General features: G+C 31.0%; 4 protein-coding genes across 7 annotated transcripts; 1 reads left to right on the forward strand and 3 right to left on the reverse strand.

Annotated features, from left to right (window-relative positions):
- The first annotated feature begins 7,543 nt into the window (after positions 1–7,543).
- Positions 7,544–9,130, forward strand: LOC124946248 (mitogen-activated protein kinase kinase kinase 18-like). Its single transcript, XM_047486814.1, has 2 exons — positions 7,544–9,016; positions 9,114–9,130. The coding sequence occupies exons 1-2, from the start codon at positions 7,720–7,722 to the stop codon at positions 9,128–9,130; spliced, it is 1,314 nt and encodes a 437-aa protein (XP_047342770.1). The 5' UTR covers positions 7,544–7,719.
- Positions 9,131–9,991: 861 nt separating this feature from the next.
- LOC124910613 lies at positions 9,992–10,787 on the reverse strand. The gene is made up of 2 exons (XM_047451286.1): positions 10,359–10,787; positions 9,992–10,268 (listed from the first exon to the last, which is right to left on the reverse strand). Exons 1-2 carry the CDS (start codon positions 10,636–10,638, stop codon positions 10,165–10,167), a joined length of 384 nt encoding a protein of 127 aa, XP_047307242.1. The 5' UTR covers positions 10,639–10,787; the 3' UTR covers positions 9,992–10,164.
- Positions 10,788–12,176: 1,389 nt separating this feature from the next.
- Positions 12,177–18,318, reverse strand: LOC124945164 (dihydrolipoyllysine-residue succinyltransferase component of 2-oxoglutarate dehydrogenase complex 2, mitochondrial-like). 2 transcript variants are annotated; one of them, XM_047485551.1, is made up of 15 exons: positions 18,194–18,318; positions 17,995–18,066; positions 17,832–17,909; positions 17,147–17,207; positions 17,038–17,062; positions 16,673–16,740; positions 16,121–16,195; positions 15,948–16,003; positions 15,801–15,845; positions 15,419–15,697; positions 15,235–15,329; positions 14,276–14,369; positions 14,060–14,170; positions 12,759–12,953; positions 12,177–12,684 (listed from the first exon to the last, which is right to left on the reverse strand). In XM_047485551.1, the coding sequence occupies exons 2-15, from the start codon at positions 18,043–18,045 to the stop codon at positions 12,493–12,495; spliced, it is 1,425 nt and encodes a 474-aa protein (XP_047341507.1). In that variant the 5' UTR covers positions 18,046–18,066; positions 18,194–18,318; the 3' UTR covers positions 12,177–12,492. The 2 variants fall into 2 exon arrangements, with proteins under 2 accessions (XP_047341507.1, XP_047341508.1); XM_047485552.1 differs by having other exon boundaries at positions 18,255–18,313.
- A 1,411-nt stretch (positions 18,319–19,729) lies between these two features.
- On the reverse strand, positions 19,730–25,400 carry LOC124945825 (rab3 GTPase-activating protein catalytic subunit). Of its 3 annotated transcripts, none has more exons than XM_047486329.1 (14): positions 25,068–25,400; positions 24,886–24,953; positions 24,544–24,741; positions 24,367–24,461; positions 24,047–24,227; positions 23,739–23,927; positions 23,014–23,340; positions 22,877–22,941; positions 22,544–22,592; positions 22,288–22,438; positions 21,426–21,510; positions 21,276–21,345; positions 20,777–20,917; positions 19,730–20,176 (listed from the first exon to the last, which is right to left on the reverse strand). In XM_047486329.1, exons 1-14 carry the CDS (start codon positions 25,180–25,182, stop codon positions 19,919–19,921), a joined length of 1,992 nt encoding a protein of 663 aa, XP_047342285.1. In that variant the 5' UTR covers positions 25,183–25,400; the 3' UTR covers positions 19,730–19,918. The 3 variants fall into 3 exon arrangements, with proteins under 3 accessions (XP_047342285.1, XP_047342283.1, XP_047342284.1); XM_047486327.1 differs by having other exon boundaries at positions 24,538–24,741; XM_047486328.1 differs by having other exon boundaries at positions 23,739–23,917; positions 24,043–24,227; positions 24,538–24,741.
- Between the last annotated feature and the right edge of the window lie 754 nt (positions 25,401–26,154).

Here is a 26,154-nt window from a genome sequence, read left to right on the forward strand (position 1 = left end):
TCGGAGGTAAGTACATGATAAGGTATTCTCTTTTTCTAGTGAGCTCACCAACGACTTCGATAATCGACTTCGATCCTCTTTTTAGGGACTGGATTTTAGACTTCAGTTGATATATGTACGCATAATTTTGAGTATTTCCATATCTTCTCTTGACTAAATCTCATATTTCCCCTACTAAATTCTTGCCCAAGAAAAATTCTGAAATTCTCGACTCCATGGAGTTTAGAAGCCAACTCATGATTGGATAATCATGAGCTTCCCAATCATTGGCTTTTTTTAAATTATCATTAGTGGATTCAAATTATTCTCTTTGATAGTTGGTTTGGATGATATTCAATAAATATGACCAAATTTGAGCCTCTCTTTGAGGAATATAATTGATGATCGAGCCCAAGAGATGTAGTTCTTTTCGTTCAAAAGAACCGAGGTGATCTTCCTAGTTGAGTGGCTATCAGCAAAGTTGCTCCCAAGTGTAGACATCATCGGATTTCGAAAACCAGAGATCTTTTGAGATTAAAAAAATGCACAACAAGTAGTGTTAGCATAAAAGAAAATTTAGGCCGAGATTAACTGCTCTGATATCATGTTGAGAAAGTGAAATGTATTGATATGTCTGTTGGTTTTACAAGTGAGACTATTTATACAATGATATAAAGGAGCAATACTGAACCCAACGAGAAACTTATACTTTTCCCAAAGTAGAAACATATACAATGCCCAATGAGGACTTATCTTTAATTTAATTTAGTCATTTTCCAACAAGTTTGATATAATTTTATTGTTTGTGTAGTATAATTTGTGTTTGTTTATTTAATGATATTTAATTTATTTTTTTATGTGTATAAAATATTAATTTATAATTAATAATTAATTTTATCATAATTTTATATAATGAGTGTGAGTTTGAAAAATATTAGGGTTCAATTTGTAAAGTTTGATAAATATATAGATAGTATTGAAAAAGTTTGTATAAAAATGAATATTTCAAAAATATTTTTTTGTAGTTTGAAAATAAATTTTTAGATTGAAGATGAATTACTGTTTAATGGGACACATTATTTTGAGTTTGAGAAAACGTTTTTGCTTTGAAAATGGTCTTAAAAACATCTTATATTCTATGAGAATAAGTGATCATATATTTTTATTTTCTTCTTTTTGACAAATTTAATGTCATATGGAATAAACAAATCACATGTTTTTGTCTATTAAGTGTATTAGAAACAGTTTATGACACAAATTAAAGTGTACGTTTCTTTGAACAATAAGAGATTTTTAATAAATCCTTTAAATCTCCATTGTCTATTAATTGATGACATTTTTGGTCACACTTTGAATAAGAATTCTTTAATTTGTTTCATCAATAAAATATTTACCTTCACATTAAAGCTTTAATCAAAATTTTAAGGCTTCTTGAGCTAGCTTATTAGGTTTTAATCAAATACTTAATTATCAAACCTTGACTAGTTTTCACAAAATGATTTTAAATGATCCAAATAATTCAACTTGACTAAAACGATTTAAAAATCTAAATTATTCAAAGTGATCTAAACAATTTAAAGACAAACAGAAACAAATAAAGCAAGCTCCAAATCAAAATCTCCACCTTGATAAATATAGCGCTTTTAGAAGATCCCAACAATTTCCACCTTAACAAATATCCAGCCACTAAGCTTATAAGGTGGCCACTTCTTCATTTTAAAATCAAATAATCCCTTAAATCTTGGGCTTGCGTCGAAGTTGTTAGAATAAAGAAGAAAGATTGTATTGAATGGTATATATTGAATTACATAAGTTATGTCTATTATATAGACATTACATTAAGCTTATAAGAAAACTAATAATATAATATAATATTGATATAATATAATATACTAATGATATTATCACAATTTATAATATTGTGATAATATCTTACATATATATTATCTTATATTCTAATATCTCTCCTCAAACTCAAGATAGAAAAACGCTTGAACAGCTTGAGGTTGAAGACGAGATGATGAAATATTGATGTTGTATTCTTCAAGCTTCAAAAAGTCGTGAACTCTATCCAGTTAAAGGATGGCAGTGTGTTGACGGATAAACCAGCGAAGAGATAGAATCCCATGGGAATAGAATGCTGGGGTGAAACAACAACCGAATGAACTCCGAAGTTACTCGCGAGTCTCGAAATTCATTCAACGACGGGATGGCAGTGTGTTGCATTAAAGAAAACCAGCGAAGAATGAATGTAGAATCCCATTGGAATAGAATGTTGGGGTGAAACAACACCTGTAAAAACTCATTTCTAACGAGAGAATGGCAATGTGTTGACTAAATAACCAGTAAAAAATATAAGCATTAATACTGGGATAAAGCAACAATTGAAAGCAAAACCCAGAGAATATGATTCCAAAGATAATAAGAACATCAAGAGAATTATTTGAAAGAAAAAATATAATAATAATAATAATAATAATAATAATAATAATAATAATAATAATAATAATAATAATAATGATGATGATTAAAGCCCTCCATCAATGGCTAAGGTAACCATTGATGGAGGCAGCGAAATACTAAATTTGTTCTCAAGGACAAAATGTTTGCTCTGATAAAGAAGAAAGATTGTATTGAAGGGTATATATTGAATTACATAAGTTATGTCTATTATATAGACATTACATTGAGCTTATAAGGAAACTAATAATATAATATAATATTAACATGCCAGCACTAAATGTGAAAAAACGGTTGAGGAAGAGCATAAAATTCTAAAAGCCCAAGAAGAAGAAAAGCAGAAAAATGAAACGGAAGAATCAAGAATCAAAAAGCATATTGGGGAAGTTAAAGAAAATCGGCAAGAAAAAAATACAGAGGAAGAAATCAAGGAAGAATCAGAGAAAGAAGAAAGTAATGATGTAGAGAAAGAAAGCAATGTAGAATCAAATAATGAAGAAATCAACGAAACTGATGAAATAGGGGATACTGAAGAAGATAAACCTAAAGACAATAAAGATGAAGAGGTAGAAGATGAAATCAAAGATACAACAGAGAAGAAAAACACAGAGGAAACCAATGTTGTTGATCCTCAAACACGTATAACTGAAATTGAGAAAAGTAGTGACAAAAGCTCTGAAATCCTGAAGAAGAATACATTTTATTATGTTAGTACGAGTTCATATAGAGGAAGATTCAACAATAAGACCAGACAAACATCATCATCAGCTTCAATTCAATCTCCCTTCATAAAGAACGCAAGAAGAATGGGACGTGGAAGAAGGCAATATGGTCAAAAGGCGGATATGGAGACAACATAGGTTGGGATAGCTAGATTGTAGTCTTGGTTCATTATAATCTGTGTTTTGTAATGTGATTTGACTGCCACCATTCAGAAACTTTTGGGTCTTTTGTTTGTCATCTTACAATCAAAACTAGAGTTTGTCTAGTTTCGATTATTAACCCCTCCCACTTTTGGGCCTTTTAATGAAATGGTGTTAAACCGTTTTTAAAAAAATAATATATAATATAATATTGATATAATATAATATACTAATGATATTATCACAATTTATAATATTGTAATAATATCTTATATATATATTATCTTATATTCTAACAGAAACCTTCAATCCATTTTTTTAACGATCAAACAAAAGTTCTTTAACTAAAAGAAATATAGAAGATAATCTTATTGTTGTTCAAACGGTTGACGACAAACAACAAACCTACTATCAATAGGACATCTTTTCATCAATATTTGTACGCCGCGTCCCTATTGCTAATATTATTATTCAAAAGATGCGACGATATTTTTCGGATACTTATAGATCTTTTTCATAAACCAATCTAGTATCGTAGTCTTTCAAGAGATCTGAAAACAGTCGTTGCTTTCTTTACTCAAAACTATTAAATAATCTGCTCTAGTTATACTATGAATATTAATATCTTTAATTCGGTTGCATTTTCTTATATTTCATAGTAAATCTAAGAGTGTTCTCCAATCCCATCCCAATGAATTAATTTGAGGAATGATAAAAGATTTGATAGCAATTACATTATATATTGGGAGACGGTTTAAAGGTCATCATTTGACCAATTTTTAGTGGAGTACACAAAAAAAAAATATTTGATTAAAACTAATAAAACAACAAAATAAGTAGTAAATTACCGTGGTCCAAACAAACGACAGAAAAAACATGTTAGTCGTTCTATCAATGGGAGAACAAAATTCAAAATCTATAAAATTACAAACTATCATTCAAGAAGGTTAAGATTTCGATTGACATTTAATACATTGGTCTGGATGTTATTTTAGGCTGTCTCAATTTTTTTTTTATCATTTTTTAATTTTACCATACTAATTATATATTTTGATATATTTTTTCTAACTGGATAATATTATTTGTTGTGTTCATATGTCTTTGCGGCTAGTTAATTTAAAAGGAAATAGCATTTGCTTTACTTGGAAGCCAAACAATCCCTGATAAAAAAAAAATAATATATTGTAATTAATTGCAATAATGATTTATGGATAACTTTAGTATCTCAGTCACTTCACAAACACCCTATCCATCTTTCCTTTCTTCTAATTGGGTGGTCATACCCACTTTCTTGGGTTATACATAAATGACGGCGTCTCTCATGACAAACAAAACAAAGATTGAGAATAATTGATAATTTCTGTGGATATTCTTATTTTTTATTTGATATACTTTTGAGTTTTTCAATTTTATTTATGTGGGACTTCCGTGAAATAAGTATATAACGCGTAAATATACTTAACAAATTTAACTTTAAAGGTTAATTTCACGGAACGTAGACCTCAGAAAGGACGGTGGGATATTGATGATGCTTTTTAACAAGTAATTTTACTGATTTTTGTGGAAAAGTGTCTTATCAATTATCGAGATGTTAGAAAAGTTTGGTGATGATAAATAAAAATGGGCGAGCAAAGAAATTAATCTGCATCAAATAAATAATTTTTTTTTAAAAAAAGTTAATGTGTTTATTTTCTCCTTAGTATTGTTAGTATAACTAGCTAAGGGAGGAGGGGATTACTAACTAGTTGAAAATAACAAGAAAAGCTTAGTAGTAACTATAAGAGTCAAAATCATAAACCCAAGAGAATGATGAATAATTAATTAATTAAAAATAAAGATATAAGCAAGAACCCTAGTTGATGCCGCCTAAATAAATAAATAAATAATATACTAGTACGTACGTTGAGTATGCATCATTGTTCGAATGATTCTCGTACGTTATTCCTCCTCCTCATCAATGGTATCAATTCCTAAGTCAGATGCTTTGTTTTAGCTGATTGATCATCATCATCCAATTATATATTTGTATTCTTTCTCTTGTCTTCTTCTTGTTGTTTAAAATCTAACTTATCGATTAAGACGAATCAGGCAAACAAAACCGTCATCAACTATATTATTATTGAGACATTTTGGATTGATGATGGACGTACAATAGTCGTCGAAACGAAATATGAAATTTTCATTTAAAAAAATATATATACTCAATGGAACCATTTTCATCGTTGAACTTCTTTGATCTTTGGGATTTTTATGATTATTTTTGTAAAAGACATTTTTCTTAAGAAAATAGGATTTGTTACGAATAACTAATAAAATATTATTTGAAATTTAATAAAAATTAAGTAATATATTTTGATATTTTAATTAATAAATTAAGTAATTTAACGATTAAAATGACATTATCAATAATTTGACGTAATTTTGTTTTAAATGTAACCCAAAAAATAAAACTAGTCATTTTCATCCATCAAGATTTGTGTTCAAAAAAGATGATTTAAATCATTTACAATTAAATAATTATCTCATTAATCAAATTGATAAATTAAACTATTTTTATTTTTATTATATATTACCTTTAAATAAAAAAATTACTAAACAATACCCACATTTCAAATAATCTTAATCAAATCACATCAATGTGATGGAATCAAACTCATAAACTAGGGTTGCAAATGAGTCGAGCCGCTCGATCAAAGTTCAACTTGAGTTTTAGTTTGACAGAGTTCGAGCCGTCTCGTATAATATTCGAGTCGAGTTCAAATAATATTTACTTTAAAGTTTGTGGAGCTATAATAAATAATATATATTTTATTTATTTTAATATTAAAATCTAAATTTTAAATTAAATATATTTTTTTCACAAATATCTAAAAATTTAATTTAGTTCAAGTTTACCGAATCCAGCCGAACTTGTAAGTAAATAGTCGATATCGAGCTCAAATTTATAAACTCGTTCAAACTTGAGTTCGATTCGAACTAATAAATATTTAATCGAGTCGAGCTCGAACTCAAATTAGTTTGAGCTCAGCTTTATTTATTTGTAACCCTATCATGAACCAAACATCTCATTTTATTTTATTTTTCATTCACGAGTAAAAGACTGCTTATTGCGCATTTCCTTAATCTTAGAACAACAAGTGAGAATGTTTGAATTTAATAATCTTAACAATAATAAAGTGAGATAAAATAATATGAATAATTTTATATGTTAAAGCAAACAAGACACAATTGTGGATGAATGAAGATAATGAACAATATTATTGTAGCGTCACCGACCACCTCCTCTTGATAAGCGGATTCCGTAAGCTGTAAGCATTGAGATGACGTGTCGTCATCCTAATGGTTGTATAGAAAAATACTAATAAATCTAGCGCCGTCCATTTCCCCCGGCCAAACCCTGCGTGACGTGGTTGCTTTTCACTCAAGTAAAAATCTTCATCATAACTTCTTGCCATACACTAACTTTTATTCTTTATTATAAGAATATTCTCATTCATCTACTTATTTGATTACCATTTCTATATTATCCATACCTATTTTATGAGTTTGGAGTTAAATTGAAAACATATAATAGTGTAAATACTCTAATATCAAATGTTAAGGTTAAGGTCATGGCTGCCTAATTTACCTTAGCCTCACTCTAGAAATGACCCTATCTTCACCCAACTTATATTCGGAATTCGGAATCGAATTTGTAATATTTGGTCTCTTAAAAACATTTACTGTCAATTAATTAAACTATTTTAGTAGGTTATCTATAAGATCTATTATAACTCAACTATAAAATGAAAACAGAGACATACTTTCATACTTGCATATGGTTTGAATATGAAAACTCGAAATTATTATTATTTTATTTTAATTAAGAAGAATTAGCGCGCATGACACTCTACGGTTATTGTCCCTGTTTTAATTCAAATTGTTTTCAGATTAAATCGAACACTTGTCCTTTTGATTTTTAAGTCGACTCTTACCACTGAAATTACATGGGTGGATTGACTCGGAAAAGTTATTAAGCATACTTGTAGTATACATTGAATTGAATGACGATGGGTCATAGGTAATGGGTGATTATTTGAAAATAGTAAAAAAAAAATTGAAAGAAGGTAGAATTAAAAGATAGATCTTTGTAAGTTTAATAGAAATGAAGGTCCAAAAAGTGCAAGAAAAGATTCCATAGTAATAAGAGCCACTAAAGGCATAAAGACAGCTTAAAAATACCGAAAGCATTTCCATTTCAATCTCCTCTTTGTATTCTTCTCCCACTACTTGTTATATTTAAACCCATCATCCAAAATCATTCATTTCCCATCTTCATCTTCATCTTTTCTCCCCTGCAAAAAAACCCTAAATAGTAAATACCTTTTTCCTCCATTAATTCTTGCTCCTTTACCCCCTCTGGTTCCTCTCCCAAACCATGGAGGAGTGGACCAGAGGACGCACAATTGGTCGCGGTTCAACCGCCCAAGTCTCCATCGCCACTTCTAAATCCGGCCAACTCTTCGCCGTTAAATCTACCCATCTCGATTTCTCCGATCAATTAAAGAAAGAAGCTCAAATTCTATCAAGATTAAGCTCTCCTTATGTGATCAATTACATGGGTTGTCAAGATTCTGAAGAAAATGGTAATCCCATGTTCAATTTGTTCATGGAGTACGTCCCGTCCGGCACGATCTCCGACGAGATCAGAAGGGAAAAAGGGTCGCTTGATGAATCCAAGATGAGATCGTATTTGAGGGATTTGTTAATGGGTATTGATTATCTACATTCAAACGGAATTGCTCATCGTGATATCAAGAGCCAGAACGTTCTTGTTGGGAAATTTGGCGCGAAAATTTGCGATTTTGGTTGTGCCGGAGATTATTATTCTCAGTCGACATTTTCAGGCACGCCGGTTTTCATGGCGCCGGAAGTTGCACGAGGGGAAGAGCAATGGTTTCCGGCTGATATTTGGGCTGTTGGGTGTTTGATAATCGAAATGGCAACTGGGTCTAATCCCTGGCCGGAGATAACTAACCCTGTTTCGGCTCTTTACAGAATTGGGTTCTCCGGCGATTTGCCGGAGTTTCCAAGGCGGTTATCCAACGACGGGAAGGATTTCTTGAGTAAATGTTTGGTGAGAGATTGTAGAGAAAGATGGACTGCGAAGCAACTTCTTGAACACCCATTTGTTAAGATTAAGGTTTCAATTCCTAACTCCGGCGAAGTTGAGGTATTCGAGAGAGAATCGCCTTGCTCTGTTTTGGATCAATCGTATTGGGATTCTTTGCCGGAAAGTTCAGACAGGGGATCATCTGTTTCTCCGGCGAGGAGGATTCTTCGATTGATGAGTTCAAATGTTTGTAATTGGAGTGTGGATGAAAGCTGGGTATCTGTTAGAACCAATTGCATTGATATTAACGAAGGAGAAGAAATTGAAAGAGATGAAATGTTGGGTGAAGATGATCGGTTTCTTGCCGGCGCCGGCGATTTGGTATCGGAAAACTTGAAAAAGAAGTGGGTAGAATATAAAATGTTAAATAATAAGGAAGATTTGGAATGTGATTTTATGTTGTTTGAGGAATTATGTGTGGTTGTTGTGAAATTGAAATCAATGCAAGTTTTATTTGAATTCATTATTGCTTTCTTTCTTTTTTTTAATCATTTCCAACTATATAACATTTTTACACTTATTTGTCCTCTATTGATCATCATCATTTTCCTTTTGGAAATGGGTGCTTTGATGAAAGATACCACCAACTTTTATTTTATTTTTTTAAAAATAATTTTAAGGTACTTTTAATAAAAAAATTGAATTGAGATTATCTATAGGCTTAATGATAGCCTAAAGACAATTTTTTACCCAACATCAAAATCTTACCCGAACCAAACACGAAAAAATCAAGATAGAATTTTGTATTTTTTGGTTCGAATCGAAATCAGGTGACCTATTTAATTTCATTATTAAACATGTCAAAATCATATCGACCTTAAATGACTCGATATAGACCCGTCAATCCGTTTTTAATTTTCAGTTTTGTGTTTGACCTTATCTACTCATTCATTTATTTATTTATTTTGGTTTTTCGCAAAAGAATTTTTTATTTAACTTTATTTTTATTTTCGGTTGATGTCATTTTAATTTAAAGTGATATTAATTATATCGGGTTAAATCAGGTTGGGTTCAAGTTATATCAGGTCAATTGGATCGGATTCGAATCAACTACAAATTTAAGATATTAGGTTTATGTTAAATATTTTAACCCTAATTACTAAACAAATCAGGTTCAAGTTAATATCACTCCACCCGAACTCGACCTAAATTGTCATCCCTAGTGAACACATCTAAAAAGAAATGAAATACATGTCACGTCATAAATCAATATTTTATATAAAGGTTTTCACAATTTTTATTTATTTTTTCAATATATTTATAGTGATAATCATGGACCTCTCACAATCACCGTCCAAATTTAATAAAAATGTTTTTTTTTTATTAAAAATCAAATGTGAAACATATGATTTCTGAAACAAGATTTTTTTTTTTTTTTTGAATTACTCTGATTTGTTAAATTAAACCTCAAATTGAATTGATAGGATATCTTCCTGTTAACACTTGATATTATTTCATTTAAATCTCAATTAATTCATTTTTTTAATAGATTTAATTATACATGTGTTCTCCTAATTCTTATTAACATCCTTGCAAATATGCCTAATTATAGTATTGTTAAATAAAATTATAATCTCAAAAGTACATTTTTGTATGTTTTCTTAGTAATTTATACAAGTTGACATTCTTACCATATTAATTATCACAAACAATCCTAATAAATTATTATCCTTAGAGTGTTTTGCCAATATAAGAAATAATGTCTTTCTTTCATTTGAGTTGTTTCATTGCATCCAAACGCTTCCTTAAGTTATTGATATCTTTAATATGGTAGTGTAGCCTGTCTATCATCAATCCCATGAACATGGAGAAACCTACATTAAAGAATATTATTATTATTAGTTACCATATATCAATCCAATTAACCAAATGTGTAAAAAAAATATTCATTTTCAAATAATCACCTAAAAGAGAAGCTTCAAGCAAATGGTTAGCCATAAGAACTTGACGAGTCGGGCTCATGATCGAGTCGGGCACACTTTCTCGGGTCTTAACAAGGGTGTATAAGCTTGACGAAAAGATTAACAACATGATACCCGCGATAGTTCTTGAAACAACGAGTCCACGGCCTCGTTTGGTTCTATCTAATCCGATCATCGATATTTTTCTTGCCGGGGTAGCAAAAGTTAAGGAAAGGATTATACCCATCTCGATGAATATGAGTACAAACAGAAGATTAATCATTGTAAATGAGTCGATGTGGGGACGAAGAAAAGTGATTATTGGGAAACTACTTTTTTTTCAAAATTTAAAGTAGGAAAAGTTAGATTCTTTGTCATGTTCCTTAAAACTTGTGAATGGGTTAAGGAATCATTCACTTTTAGTTTTTCCTTTAGTTCTGGTATGGTATATCCTAACGTGTATGTAGGGGTGCAGAGTCATTTCCAATTTAATATCAAAGATTTAAATAAAATAGATAGTAAAAATAAGTAAGGAAATGAACAATAACAAAAACAATTATATAAATATTTACATAACAAAACCATTTATAATAGTAGAATTTTAAAAAGATTAGGCCTTGTTTCAATTTGGGTTATATAAAATATTGTTTGGCATTGATAATTATAAAAAAAAAAATTGATAAAAATAATTCAAAGATATTAGTATTTAATAAAAAAAAAAATAAAAGTTAAAGAAAAATAAGGCATTTAAGCATTTTTTATAAATTATTGATGAAAGTGTAAATAATCCTTCCTAAACAAGGCTTAAGTATGACCAGTACCATTTTCACCAATTAAATATAAATAAATAAATAAATCATTTTTACTCTATTTGAAACTTTTTTATAGAAAAGATAAATTCCATTTTCAACCAGTCATTTTAAGGAAAATTGTGGTCCTCATTTGAACTTTTTTTTTTAAAATCATTAGGTAATCTATATTTAAACAATAAGTGATTTTAAAGTGATGATTTTCATATTTTGAGGTTATAGGTTCACATCTTAAAAAATGATAGTAGGGAATCCCTTTTACATCTTTAATGAAATAATTTTTAAAAATATTGTCATCTTGTCTTTCTTTTAATCTTTTATTTGTTGGTTAAATGTTTAAATTGAATAATTGTTTCCTAAAAAAAAACTCTAACAAGTTAAAATATCCCTTGGAACCTATAACAAGTATGGTCTTAGAAGCTCACTAAAACTATAATTAATCCACATAAGTTTTTATTTAAAACATTTCTTAAAGTATTTAAAATAAAATAAAAAATTATGTATATATATATATAAATAAGTATTCCCATAAATAAAAGTCTAACATCGTTCCTTTCCATCAATCAAATTTTAAATTTTGTTCGGTTTGATGCTTAAATTGAGTAACTGTCTATCGACTTTAAATTTTAATTTCTATACAAATTTTTATTTAAGAAATTTTTTCAAATATTTAAAATGGAAAAATAAAATAAATATATATAAATAAGTATTCCAAAAAAAAATCCTCCTCGAGTTTGTATTAGTGATCCTTTCTTAATTCCGTGTGAGACAAAATAATTGGATCTAAAATTATTTTAAATTTTTTTCAAAAAAAATTATAAATTATTTGAACTGATCTTTTATTTAAAATTCTCTTACAAATTTAACACTATTAGGGACATACATGGCACTTTTTCCACATTGCTTATTAACATTCGATAAAGATTGTTTTAACACCATTCAACTTGTTCTTCTTTCCCTAAAATAAATTAACTTTATTTCTACAAAATTTTAAAAATCAAAGTCATTAAAATGAGTGAACTCATATTTTCAGAATGATCTATTGGTACAAAATGAAACATTAAGCAGAAATAGCATAAACAGTATAATTTTTTATCATACATCATCTGATGTGCACAAAAAGAATAGTAGTAAACGTAACACTGACCTCGTCTGGTAAGCGAGTATTCTGCAAACTGGATGAGAACCCAACAGTATAAATAAAACTTATCAAAACGGGGTAAGGACACCTCTCCTCGATCTTCTCGAGGTATTATTCAGTTTTTTTAGTATATCGCCAACAGAAAAAACAAATTTCAAAAGCAAGCCATCGATCCATCATTGTCGTCTTAAACATCGAGGAGCAATCTGCGAGGATCTTCAACCACATCCTTAATGCGTCGAAGGAAGAAGACAGCCTCTCTACCGTCAATCAGCCTATGATCATAGGTCAAAGCAATGTACATCATTGGCCTAGCAACTACATTGCCTCCAACCACCATTGGCCGATTCACTATCGAATGCATCCCCAGAATTGCAGACTGTACCCCAACAAATTAAACATATTTTAATTCTCGAGTAAATTCATGTTTTGAGGACTTAATGAATGAAATACCTGAGGGGGGTTTATTATAGGTGTGCTCAATAGACTTCCATAGACGCCTCCGTTCGATATAGTGAATGAACCTCCAGCCATCTCGTCAATTGAAAGACTTCCATCAACTGCCTTTTTAGCAAGTGAGCTTATTTCTTTCTCTATTTCCGCAAAATTCATTTTATCAGCATTGCGGATAACAGGAACAACCAGCCCCTGGATAATCAAAATAAAAAATGATTCATCAATATGTAGGGTTTATAACATGGACCAATTTTCCTTCTGCTTGATTTAAATGTCATGCTTTATGGCAATCAATGTTATATTATCACACTTTATGGATGAGAAAACTTCACCAAATTTACGAATATATGTTATGTTCCAAAATATTATCTGATCTAAATCATCATCCATATGAGATACTTTAGCTAAATTAAAAATAATAATAATAATAATAAAAGAGTTTTCAAGCAAATTTATGGACGTTTTCTTGCCCTGCAGAAAGTATTTACAAATGGAGTATATTTCTATATGTAGGATGGATCCAAAAAATTATTGATCCTAACAGCACTTTCGCCTTTCTGATAACCTAAGGATTCTGATGTAGAATCGATCTAACATGTAGCAAAGGCTGTTTTATGTTTAATTTTCTATTTTCTTTCCCTTTTTATTGATTCTCATCGTATTTTTCAGGACCCTATTGTAATCATTTCTATGGTCGACAAGAAATATGCGTATAATGTAGTTTTAACTCTAACTAATCTATGGCCTTGTTTGATTCGGGATTATTTAAATAAATAACCCATTGGATGTATGTTATAAAGACTAGGTTATTTTGGGATTACAAAGTAAAAATACATTAGGGGCATAAATATATAAATAAGTAAATAAATTTCAAAAGAAATATATGGAGGAAATTTTGGTATTTTTAGTTGATGGTAGATTAATAGTGGGTTATTTGTGCCTGGTTTGATCTTGGGTTATTTAAAAATAATCTTGTAGGATGTAGTTTATTGAAAATCGGGTTATTTGAGTAAAAAGATATTGAGGTATAAATATTGAATACAGAATATTTTAGTATTTGGTTTATGATTTGATAACCCAGATTAAACAAAGCCTAATTCAAATCAGATAACTATTTATTTAACTAATACTAATCATTTACTAAAAATAATTAATTATCTTATCTACAAGTGTTCTCTTATGATTAGTTTTTCAATGCCCTAACCTTATTCTCGTGTCATATTTCATGTCATCAGGAAAATGACAATTAATGCCGAAAAGAACAATTTTGTGAGATTAAGTGAATTTCTCAGACAAACCTTTGGAGTACCAACAGCTACACTGATGTCTATATAGTCTCTGTATATAATATCATCTCCATCAATAACAGCATTAACAATTGGTTGATTCTGGAGCCCGCTAACAGCAGCCTGAGATTTTAACCAAAAATGTAAGAAATGACCCGTTATTCAAATGAAATAAAAGGCAATTGAAATTTGGTTTTCAGTACTATTAACAATCAACAGCTCACATACTTTGATAAATCCAGACATAAGCCCCAACTTTACTCCTCCATGCTTTTCAACAAATAAATCTTTGTAATCCGAACGAAGTTTCATCAAATTGGTCCTGCGCAAAGAGCCAATCGAAGGTGAACTCCAACAATGAAAATATGATTTGAGTGCTATTTTCTCATTTCAAAATTTTCAAAAACCATAGCACAAGTATTAGCATCTTATAGCATAAATATATATATATATGTAAACGGTCAAAATACACTTAATCAGAGAAATTGGCAGAAGAATTTCTCATTTCTGTAAATGGAAATGAGACATGATGATTTTGGGCCTTGATCGAAGTGGGTTAATTGGGAATAATTCCAAATAACTCACTATCAAACAAAAATGTACTCACCAATCCTATTATTCAACCAAAATACCATCTATTTCAATATAATATATATATATATATACTCATATATTTATACCTCTAATATTTTTTTGCCCAAATAACCTAATTTTCAATATGCTACATCAAACAAGATTATTTGAAAATAACCACTTAGTTGTTTAAATAACCCCGATCAAACAAGACCTTGGTTGAGTTGGGCCTTGTTTGATGGAACCCTTATCCCCATAAACAATCAAATTATTCAAATCAACTAAAATATTTTTACTTTATAACATTTTAAAATATTATAGCCCAAATAACCCTTAGTAATCCACTTTTTCATCATACAAATTTGTGTCCTATGATTTAAAAAAAAAAACTACATCAAAACAAGCTATTGGTTTTGTGTACATATTGTTGGACTGTTTATTTGGAAATAGGTTAATGCCTTGTTGAAAATATTCCTTTACCCTCTCGCTTCTCATCTCCGACCGTTCTTTTACTTTATGAGGTTTATGCAACAACTTAATTAATAATTTAATACAATCTTTTAACTTTTTCAAACAAACAAAAAAAACACTTAAAAATACACAGAGCCACTTACATATCAACTTCATTGAATGTAGTCAACAATGCAAATGTATTTTGTGAGTCTTTCAACCTAGTTGCGACTCTTTTCCTGAGCCTTGTCATTGGAACCTGAAATTGAAAGATGATTTAAACATTTCATCAGCAATGAACTTAATAATATACTAGGTAAATATGAAAAAGAAAGGAGTTCAACATACTCTTCTTTCCCTGTCTTTTGGCGGGAGCTGAGGTTCAGAAGCAGTGCCTTTAGGAGGAGGAGAAGGGCGAGCTGGAGTAGGTTTGGTTGTCTTCTCTGGAACAGGAGCACTTTCAGGTTTTTTCTTTTCCTCTTCACCCTTAGCAGGAGTGGGTGGTGGAGCAGAATCTTTGTCTGAAGCCTTTTCAGATGGAACCGCTTTCTCTACACCTTCACCAGACTTTGAAATAATAGCTATCTTAGTACCAGGCTCCACCGTATCCCCTTCTTTTGCTGTAAACTGGCAAAGATTCCAAATCATGTGAGTCAACCAAATATAGAGAGAAACAAGCTATTACATAAACTAGAAGATAAACAAATATATACCAAAGTACAAACTCTACCTTTTGGATCACACCTGCTTCGGGGCTTGCAACATCTATCGTCACCTATGGGACATACATAATAAGAATTTACAATTGATTGGTACCTTAGAGAATGTTTTCAGAGTTTTTGGGCGATTAAACCAAAAGTAAAATACTAATTGTCACCTTATCTGTTTCCACTTGAGCAATTGGTTCATCAATGGCAACACTGTCACCAGGATCTAGATCCAAGCATTTACAAAGTGTCATTCTCAAGCCTCAAACAATGGTAACTGATACTTAAATTTAGGGAGAGAGAAATGTAGAACAGATTAAAGGGGAAAAAATAGAGAGCATACTCTTTAAGAACTTGGCCAAAGTTCCATCAGTTATGGATTCGCCCATATATGGTACTACAGCATCAACAAGATCACCTGTTTCACATACAAAGAAAGATGAGCATATGTGTAATTTGTGTTCCTTCAATTAGTATACAAATTATTTTCGAGACCATTCTCCAAAGTGTAGTGTAATTAATGCTTCATTTGGTATAAAGATTCTTTTCTCCATTTTTTGGATCACGATCAGATTTTTTCTTGATCATTGTGATTTGGAAAACATAACAAATATAGATTGTTTTTCTATCATGGTCAACATCAAAAAAAAATTATGGGTATGTACCTCTGCTTAACTGGTATTTGTCAGAATAAAAAAAGTTTTAAAGATAAGAATCTAGAAGATGGATAGGTAAATATAATAACTAAACTATGGACTAAGAACATCAAAATTCTAATTATCTGGAGTCACACAAACATGAAGCCCATGAAATGAGACTCATATAAATGCGTACACTATCCCTGCTAGTAAAACTTGTCCACAACATGAAAGCAGAGGCAAGCTCAAAAACTTACCGTCAGAAGAGAACAATCGGCTTTGCATTACCATGGTAGCAACAGTCTGAGAACCAGACACAGCATGCCTACATCCAAGAAATGTGGGCAATCAGAAACACTCAACAACAACAATTATCTAACACAGGTCAGCAAAAGGATGTAATTGAAATGATCTAATCTTATAGGTGAAATTCATTCTATATTTCTATGCACTCCCAATTGCATTTTGGTTATTCCTTTCACATTCTACCTATTTCTAATATTAATAGTGGGAACTCAAAGACCCTTATTTTCGGCCTCGCTCGAATGGAGGAAGAATTAAAAAATAGAACATCAGTTTAATAGTTAATTGCTAGAGAAGGAAACAATTATAGCACACTGACCGCATTTGGCTTCCAATAGAATGGCCTGATACAAAAGAAAATACAAGAGGAATTAACCAAAAGAAAACCATATAATACACAACAAGTGAAAAATAAAATAACAAATCACCTGGTAAAATAAAGTTGGATAGATTCCGAGCATGCCCGCTCCCTGATAGATGATGCAAATCCTGTTCACGTGTAAAAGGGAAAATAGTAAGAGTCTATTGGTTATCAAATTTTATGATCACATGAAAAAAATAACATTGTTATGATTGTCAAAATCACAATATCTAGAAAATAATCTTGATTGATCACCCAAAATGAAGCTAAAAAACACCATATAATCTAGATCATGATCTGAAAGCTAGTTTAGCTCAGTGATAGAGTGAAAGGGATGGTTGTGGGTTCGAGCTTTCATAATCATTTTCAAAAAAATAATCTAGATCATGATCCATAAAATAAACTTAATACAAAATGAAACAAAAAAATCAAACTGATGATGATCATAAAGCAATCTTAACTTTAGAAAATCAGTTCTGAATAAGTTCCATATAAGATCCAAGATTATAACTTTTTAATTAGAATGATTTAACTTTCTTCTTCTAAAGGTTGTGATACAGACAAAAATTCAAATGCTAGTGATAGTTAAAGATAGTGATGTTTCAGTTTTCTAGTGATTAAAACGAGATCGGTAGTCCAACCATCATGTTCGTTTGTCTTTTGCGTAATTCCAATTTCCAGCTCTTCAATAATTGTCAAAGACCTAAGTCTAAACAAATTTGATCTCTTTCAATATGAAAATCAAGACATACCTCTTGTCCAGCACATGATACAACTATAGAAGAAGTACGGTCAGGAGTCCGAATCACCCGAGATGAACGACCGAGTATCTACAGGCAAATAACAGAAAGAATCACATGAAATCGAATTCAAACTGGCAAATCTAATAAGCAGATTTCATATCGATGTTGTTACCGAGCCAGAAGAGCCGCCAGAGGCAACTCTACGCCTAAGTATTCCCAACATCCTCAGTTTAATGGTGTACGACTGCATCAAAGAATGAAAGAAGCTAAAGATTCATCTATAGAGCGGAAACAGAGAAATGGATCATATGATTGATATATACGATGAAATTAAAGGATGTTTATAAGATGAATGCATTCATAAGTTTGACCAGATTGAAAGATTTCTTCAAATGTGTTAGTATACGAACGGTAGGGTTCGAAGAAGATGACCTGAACAGGGAGAGAATAAGAGAGAGAGACCTGCAATTTTGAGAATAATGGAATTTTTTTGTCGGAAAATAATATAGATTTTCATAAAGAGTTTTTTTTTTCTGCTTTTCGTCCGGGCCGATTTACTTAGAATAATTATCAACTAATATGGGCCTTAATATTATAGCCCAAGTTACAGTGAAATAATAATATGATTCGAATAAACTTTACATATTTGTAGGAACTTATTTGTTGTAGAAGGTAAGATGGTAATTTGAATCCGTGCTCTGATAATTGAACCGAATTGTTATTTGGGCGTTCTAGGGAATGATATTTGTGTCTTTCGTTACGATTCTATTCTGATTCTGTCCCGAACACTATAAACGCAATTAAATATATAAAATTATCAATATATTTATTTTTTCATTATATTTTATTAGAATTTTAAGTTTATTTAGGTATAATAATATAAATTTTTTTTATATATTACAATATATATTATATTTAAAAATCTGTTTATATAATTTTATTATATATATATATTTTTTAAAGAATACAATATAAATTGTGCCCCGCAAGAATTACTCAAAACCGAACGAGGCGGGGATGATAGTAAAAATAAATCCCTGAAATAAAACGGTCCGGGATGGTAAATGCATTCTCTGCCCCATTGTCATCCCTAATATTAGGTTTTCGGTCAAAACATAACTTGAGTTTAATTTTGATTGAGTTCAAGTCGGCTTGTATAATTGACTCAATTGTTGTCGTGCTTTATTTCGAGTCAAATAATATGTAATATATTATATAATAGTTTTATTTTAGTTTGAACTCTGAAAAAATTAATTTTAATTCAAGTTTTTGAGTTAAGCTCGAATTTTTTAGGTATATTGTGGAATCGAGTTCGAGCTCAAATTTACAAAGTCGTTTGAATTTGAACCGAGTCGATAAAAAGCGAATCTAGTAGATCACTCGATCTCGAGCTTAGTCAGCTGGAGCTCACTTAGCTCACTTAGCTCATTTATCGCTCTAAATTATAAAAGTTGTTCTAATTGTTTTTAAATAAATAAATAATAGGTAGTTTGAGTTTTTCATATGAATTATTAAATAATTATGTAATGAAAAATATTTATAATAAATAATAAAATAAATTGATTGATCTTAGAGGTTATTTTAGAATGATTTTTGTTAATATTAAAATAATGCCATGACTGCCACTGCCGCATTAATGTATAGTTATAATAGTGGAAAAAAAGACAACTAAATAGAGAAGGTTTTATATTCAATGAAATATAATAGTTGTATTTCTATGTAATATTTGAAATATCTATTAATTAGGAAAATATATAATTATTTCCTTTTTCTGTAAGATTTGAGATCTAAATTAATTAGGGAAATAGAATTGCTTATTAGTAAAATTCTTAAAACTTATGAATTTAATAGTTCATATTTTAATATTAATTTATAAAATCACAATCAATGTTACATCAAAATAGCCACAACCCAAATAGAGGCTAAAACTAACACTTTCTTGAAATGATGGTTACATCAATAATGTTTCCTATAAAACTTAATATTAATTTTCTTTTTTTCAAAAATTAACAAATTACACTTCCCTAATAATTGTTGCTTCTCAAAAAAAAGAAAAATGTACATGAATGAATGGAAATTTATTCACTCTTCATAAATCATACTACAGCCCAATCATGTTCAATAGCAGTTTTTTCGGTTGTTGGGGAATTGTTCCCGGGCCTAGGAGGTTTCTTCGAGAACATAGATGAGAAAAACTGGTCTTTTCGCGATTGCTTATCTTTTCCCCCAAATATTACACCGAGCTTCTTAAACCGTCGCTTCGGTTCACCTGCACTTGAGTTTTCTTCAGGCTGGTCCATGGCCTTTAGTACCTCGTCTGGCTTTATTAGCATAATCTCCACTGTATCATATACCTGTTCAAAAGATATTCCAACCATAACCTTAAATACAAAGTCAATTTGTTCAAAATGCTAACATATAGATTGAGTGTGTAAGCACCCTTTCAGACGTCGATCGAGATGGGATCACATTTGGAAACTGGGTATGTCTAAAATTATTGTAACCCAAATTCAGAAATTAGTTGGAGGTTTATCCGTTAGATCTAGAAAGTACAGTTCATTTGGAAACACTCTTCCGCGTGTGTATCCAGATGGGATCATATTTGGAAACTGGATAAGTTGATTCTAACCCATAATCATAAATTAATTGGCGGTTTCTGTGTCAGATTCGGGTTTGGATTTCGAAACAAAAGTATTTTCAAATTAAGGATGTCTAGATCCATTCAAAAAGTTTGCCAATATCAAAATTCATCAAGTATGTTACTACTTTTGGTCACAAGTGTTTCTATCAGGATTGTTAAATTATCATTTTCCAGATAAAAAGATAAAGGATGTCAAACAAGAAAGAAGGGACAATATTTGTCATGATTGCCACTATAAGATCGGCAATATGAAAGGCTGTGTATATGTAATTTAATGAAAAAAGAGATCGGGTAAAGTAGGTTAACTACCTACCTGGCAAATATCGTCAACTTTATCAGGCCATGTTTTGCCTCCACAAGTAGCAACAATGTAGTCTTTGCACTCATGGAAAAGCTTTGATAAAGCACTATTTGTGGAGAGCTTATCCTCAGCAATCACAAAGGCAGAACCAATCTGAAACAAGTAAGAAATCGGAACAGCATTAAACACAACAAGGCCTTGTTTAGTGCAGGGTTATTTGGATTTTTAACCGCTTATCCTATCATCAATCAAATCATTCAAATTATCAACTAAAACACCCTTCTTTTATAAAATGGCCATTCTTGTCTTTTCATTTACAATTCAAATGATATATTATACTATACACACAAAATAATAAGAACAGGCTCCAAAATACAATGCTACAATAGATAAAGTCGTTATCAATGTAGTCTCATGAATTGAAATCAAAACTTGAAAACTAAAGCAACCCATTTCAGGGTAACCCAGAAAAATATAAAGAAATTAAGATATGAAAACCAATGAAACCTACCAGAGAAATAAATAGTTGTTCAAACAGGTCAGAAGCAGAAATGTCCTCCAACGAAATTAGTATTCCTTCCCTGCAATGGGCATAGCATCTTGTCAGGAGTTGAGTTTAAAACGGGTCAAGTCAGCACAATAAAACTTTCTTTTGACTTACACAGCCAAGTCCTCGTCAAAGAGAGGAGCCTGCTTCACAGAAGGCACAGGCTTTGATGTCTCCCACAGTTCCCGCCACAAATTACCTGGTTATAAAAGTAACTTAATCAGTACAATGAATATAATCTACAAATAATAACATTGAACACTATTAGAGAGACACTGAAAAGATATACATTTGTTATGTTTTTCAAAAATCACAATCATCTAGAAAATAATCTAGATTATGATTTTTATACCAAATGAAAAAAATTACTCTATAATCTATATCATGATCTAAAAAATATCTGAATAATGATCTAGAAAAAAACATCACTTTTAATTTCACTTTGACGATCATCCAATGAGATCCTGACTGTGACAAAATAGCAGTTTCCAAATAGGCTCGATACACTTTAGCACATAACAGTAATTGCTCCACAACTAACTACTCAAAATTACTTCTTACAACTATACAAAATATAAAAACTAACAAAAGTGACTTTACTGCATCTCTAGACATTCATATGAGCAACGATTTAAGATGAGGAATACCACATAATTATATTGGACCATTACAGGTGCTGATGATTGAAGTCAAATGAACATAAAAGAGGAATCTGGTAAATGTAACTAAAACATGTATTAATGGTTGATAACAACTCCTCTAATGTTCAGATGTTCAACCGAAACAGCATCAAATTAACACAGGTTGAGAAGTTACTCCTTTTTTGAAGGACAAGAATCACAAGCAGTTGAAATAATTATGCAGTTTTTCATTATCATCCATTATTTGAATAATAATATGAAGTTTAATTGCATCTTGTCAAAAGTTGATATGAAAATTTGTCCTGTATGCATTAAGATTAGATTTTATTATTAACCTTCTTTCTGCATTCGACTACTTAGTTGACCTCTTGCAGACACTGCATCACCGTTATTATTGTTATCTACAACATCTGGGTCAGCTTCCATCCAGTCAGGTGGAGAGTGCCATCTTACAAAATCTTCCAAGATACAACCAGGATTTGCAGCCTGAAGACATTGTTAGGGAAAATTCTTAGTTTTTATTTTATTTATGATTTTTTCCCCCTATTTCCTGATCAAAGAAGACAAAAAACAATAGGATATAAAAGTCACCTTGAATGCCTGCATGTCAGAGAGGAGCTGTGAGCAACCAGCACCTACACTGAAAAGTGAAAGAAGCAATGTAAAACAATGCCTCAAGATAAAAGATGGCACAATAAACTAACAGATTTTTTAATAATCCGATATTTTGGAAGAAAAAAAAACTTGTTTGATGAAAAGTGGATTATTTTAAGGGTATTTTAGTGTTTTAGTTGATGAATTGATCGAAGATAGGATAAGAGGTTAATCCTTCATCAAACTAAGGTTTAAGATTCAATACTATATGACATTACAAGATTTAACACGGAAACGAGGGAAAGAGAGGAAACTACTTTTTACACTAACCTCCCAGTCCTAAGTACAAACTCCTCTGTTTCTTTGATAAGATCTTCAGTCAGCAAAGGCCCTTCCTGTACAACCAAATCCCCAATAAAGCCAGATGAATAAACAATAAAAACTCATTCTTAATGTATTGCCCAAACCTGCGTGACAGGTGTATAAATAGGTTCTCCTGTTTCCAGCATTGTTAGGTTTTCATATTGTTTGTCAGTTCCTAATCGGAGGACAAACTCTCCGGTGCTGGTTCTAGCATACAAGAAAGGACTTTCGGGAATAGATGATTCCATAACATGGCTAGCTTGACTTATAATGGATTCTAGTGACTCCGTGGCAGCATATAACCGCCTCTTTCTAGAAATACAACAGTTTATGACCTGTAGTTGCTGATAGAGAAGACACGAATTTAAGTCCGGAATCTCATCTAGGGGAATGCCTGGGATATATTGATCTTCGTCCCAAAGTCTCCTCAGCTGCAAGTAAAAATGAAGATGCAATAATTTTAGTACCAATAGAATCCAACAAAAATCTGAATTAAAAACATGAATTTCTCCTCATACACAAGGAGGACAACTGAAATGAGTGATGATTTAGTGCTTGTTTGATCTTTGGATTTGGATAAACTTTGGATTATTTGAATAAAATAACCAAAATATCCTTAGCATTATATATTTTAAAATGTTATAAGAATAAAAGGGTATTTTAGTTGATAATTTGAATGATGGGAATGAAAAAGTGATATTTGATGTGATAGTGTCCACATCAAACAAGATCTCAGATAAACCTGCCTCTGTTAATAAATAGTATGATCCCCTCTTCGTTATCTCTTTCTAAAGTGAGACTAGAATATATGAATGAAGAAGATAATTACCTCTTCAACAACCTTAAACCAAAACAATGACATTTTCCTAAGTGTCTTGAGGCCCCCAATGACTTCAGAAATCTTAACAACAAAACTTTCTGGAGGAGTACCATGAATCTCCTTGGGCAAAGACATGTTTAATTCTGCGTCTGAACCAGAGCCACTCTTCCTCCCATAAGAAGCACCTTCTGCAGATGTCTTGCAAATATTGTAATTGAAGTGAACAATCATCAAAGGATAACAAAGACACTGAAGATGAAATATTTTCCTTCAAATAGAAATGCAATCAAACTACATGAGAGGGTCAATATACCTACACTAAGCAGTTTATTCATCAGAGCCGCCACATTCTTATCACCACCAAACTCAGCGGTGAATTTTTCATCCTTTTCTCGTAAGACTAGTGATTTCACAGCAGAAATGGCTCTATCCTTCACTGGTGAAGAATCTCTAGATGTTGCCAGAACATCTTTCATGGAGTGAATTCTCTTCCCAGCCCTGAAAAAATAGTATCCATCATCCTTAAGTATTTACAAGCACAACTACTTCCTGATATAATGAGGGAATTAATGATGTCAAGATTATTTACATAACGCGTTCTTTCAAAAACAGAAGATTAAACATCTAAGAGACATACTCAATAGCTGTTGCCAATTGCTTTACTACAGATAATGGAGGAATAATGCTAATTGAAGTTGCATCAATACCCTCCGCTGGAAAGGCTTCCGAATCCTGGAAGATAACAGGCCAACCAACGTGTGAATACAAGGGAGAAGTATGCGCAGAATCAGAAAGTAACTTTACTCGCCTTCACCTCAGGATTATCCTTCTCAATCTTAAGGTACAAATTAGTATCAAAAATTGCAAAAGACATGTTTGAATTCCCAGGACTCTCAGTATCTTCAATTCCTTTCTTTCCTATTCTAAAGTTTCTAAATCTCTCCTGCCAATCTTGTTTCGTCGTTAACGGAGCTGGCTTCCCACTCAAGAAACGCTTTTCTTCAAGTTGACTCTGCGCAAATAAACACATGTAAGTCCCTACAACTACTACTACTACTCACAATTCCTCCATTTACTTCTGATTTGGTTTTGGCATCATCACATTCTATATAACATACAATTAATACAAAAAATCTATGAATTATTATGTTATTACCTTTGAGTCGGCAGTTCCAATTGAGCAGTGAGATTTCGAATTTGGTGAGGATTGGTGATGAGAATGGTCTTGAATATATATTTGAAAGTTGAGTTAGATTTGACAGCGATGATTGAAGTATAGATGAAATATGGATTAATTTGAATGAATATAGATAGTAGAATAAGATTAAGAATGATTACCTCCTGCTGGATCGGTTAGAGAATCAGATTTTTTAATATCCGTAAAGACTTTCTCCGCTTTAGCTGCAGCGGAATGAAAGGCAGTCCTGGCTTTCCATACAAAGGAATCCTCCATTTCTTAGGCCAGGATTTCGGTTGTGAATCAGAGATTGAACGAAATTTACGCCATCCTTGAATCAATGTACGCCATCATCACGCGGATATATAGACAACATCATCAAGAGAGAGAATCACCATCCGATTAGCGTTTACTCTCTCTCTCTCTCTTCTGTATATAATCTGTCCGCCACAGTTGGACTTGGAACCTCGAAGATGAAGAAGAAGAACAAGGGGGAGATCATAAACTAATTTCTTTCTTTTCTTTTCATCATTCTTTTTTCTTATATATATATTAATATATATTAAATAATAATAATAAAAATAATATTACATCATTATCCGCTCATTATTATCTTATATGACATGTCATTTGCAGTCAACCTTGTACAAACATTTATAATTTAGGTAAAAAGTAAGATGAATTGTCAAATTGAAATAGGTGAATTTTTCTTTAAAATGAGATTTTGATTATAAGATAGTACACTTGTGTAAAAAAGTAAAAATGAATTGTGAGATTGAGATGGTTGAATTTTCACATTATTGTTAAAATATATAAAATGAGATTTTGATTAAAAGATGAGTATATGTGTTTATATAATTATCAAAATAAAGTAAAATAAACTTAAAAAATTATATTATATTTAATTTAAAATTATGATGCATTGTTTTAAGTTATTACATAAAACTAAGTAAGGGCATTTGTAGCAGAATCCTTAAAATGTGTTATATCTCTATTATGAAGATAAATAATATAAAAGTTGTAAAAAAATGTTTTATCAAATTCCCTATCCTTATATTTTTTTAGAGATGATGAATAGTGAATCTTTATATTTAGGGATTACTGAAACATCCCTAAATAATAAAATAATATATTTTCTCTTTCATGAACATTTAAATATATATGAATAAGTAATTAAGTGGTTGAGGTGGTTGAAAAGTTAGTTGTTTTAATGAATATTTAAATGATATATGGATAAGGATAAGGAAG

The sequence above is a fragment of the Impatiens glandulifera genome, chromosome 7, assembly GCF_907164915.1.
Source record: "Impatiens glandulifera chromosome 7, dImpGla2.1, whole genome shotgun sequence".
NCBI classification, from domain to species: domain Eukaryota; kingdom Viridiplantae; phylum Streptophyta; class Magnoliopsida; order Ericales; family Balsaminaceae; genus Impatiens; species Impatiens glandulifera.

Bases quoted from the DNA above. Each gene is read 5' to 3' on its own strand.
- LOC124945164 (XM_047485551.1), bottom strand. From the start codon at position 18,045: ATGTTGGGAATACTTAGGCGTAGAGTTGCCTCTGGCGGCTCTTCTGGC. The intron at 16,004-16,120 runs GTATGCTCTCTA...GCTTGGATCTAG, and splicing joins TTTGGCCAAGTTCTTAAAGA to ATCCTGGTGACAGTGTTGCC. The intron at 12,685-12,758 runs GTATTTCATTCA...GTTGGGGTACAG, and splicing joins CTATAATAAACCCCCCTCAG to TCTGCAATTCTGGGGATGCA.
- LOC124910613 (XM_047451286.1), bottom strand. From the start codon at position 10,638: ATGATTAATCTTCTGTTTGTACTCATATTCATCGAGATGGGTATAATC. The intron at 10,269-10,358 runs GTGATTATTTGA...TCTTTAATGTAG, and splicing joins GCTTGAAGCTTCTCTTTTAG to GTTTCTCCATGTTCATGGGA.
- LOC124945825 (XM_047486327.1), bottom strand. From the start codon at position 25,182: ATGGAGGATTCCTTTGTATGGAAAGCCAGGACTGCCTTTCATTCCGCT. The intron at 24,228-24,366 runs GTATGTCTCTTA...CTATTTTTTCAG, and splicing joins CAATTGGCAACAGCTATTGA to GGCTGGGAAGAGAATTCACT. The intron at 23,928-24,046 runs GTAGGTATATTG...AATATTTGCAAG, and splicing joins TGATGAATAAACTGCTTAGT to ACATCTGCAGAAGGTGCTTC.
- LOC124946248 (XM_047486814.1), top strand. From the start codon at position 7,720: ATGGAGGAGTGGACCAGAGGACGCACAATTGGTCGCGGTTCAACCGCC.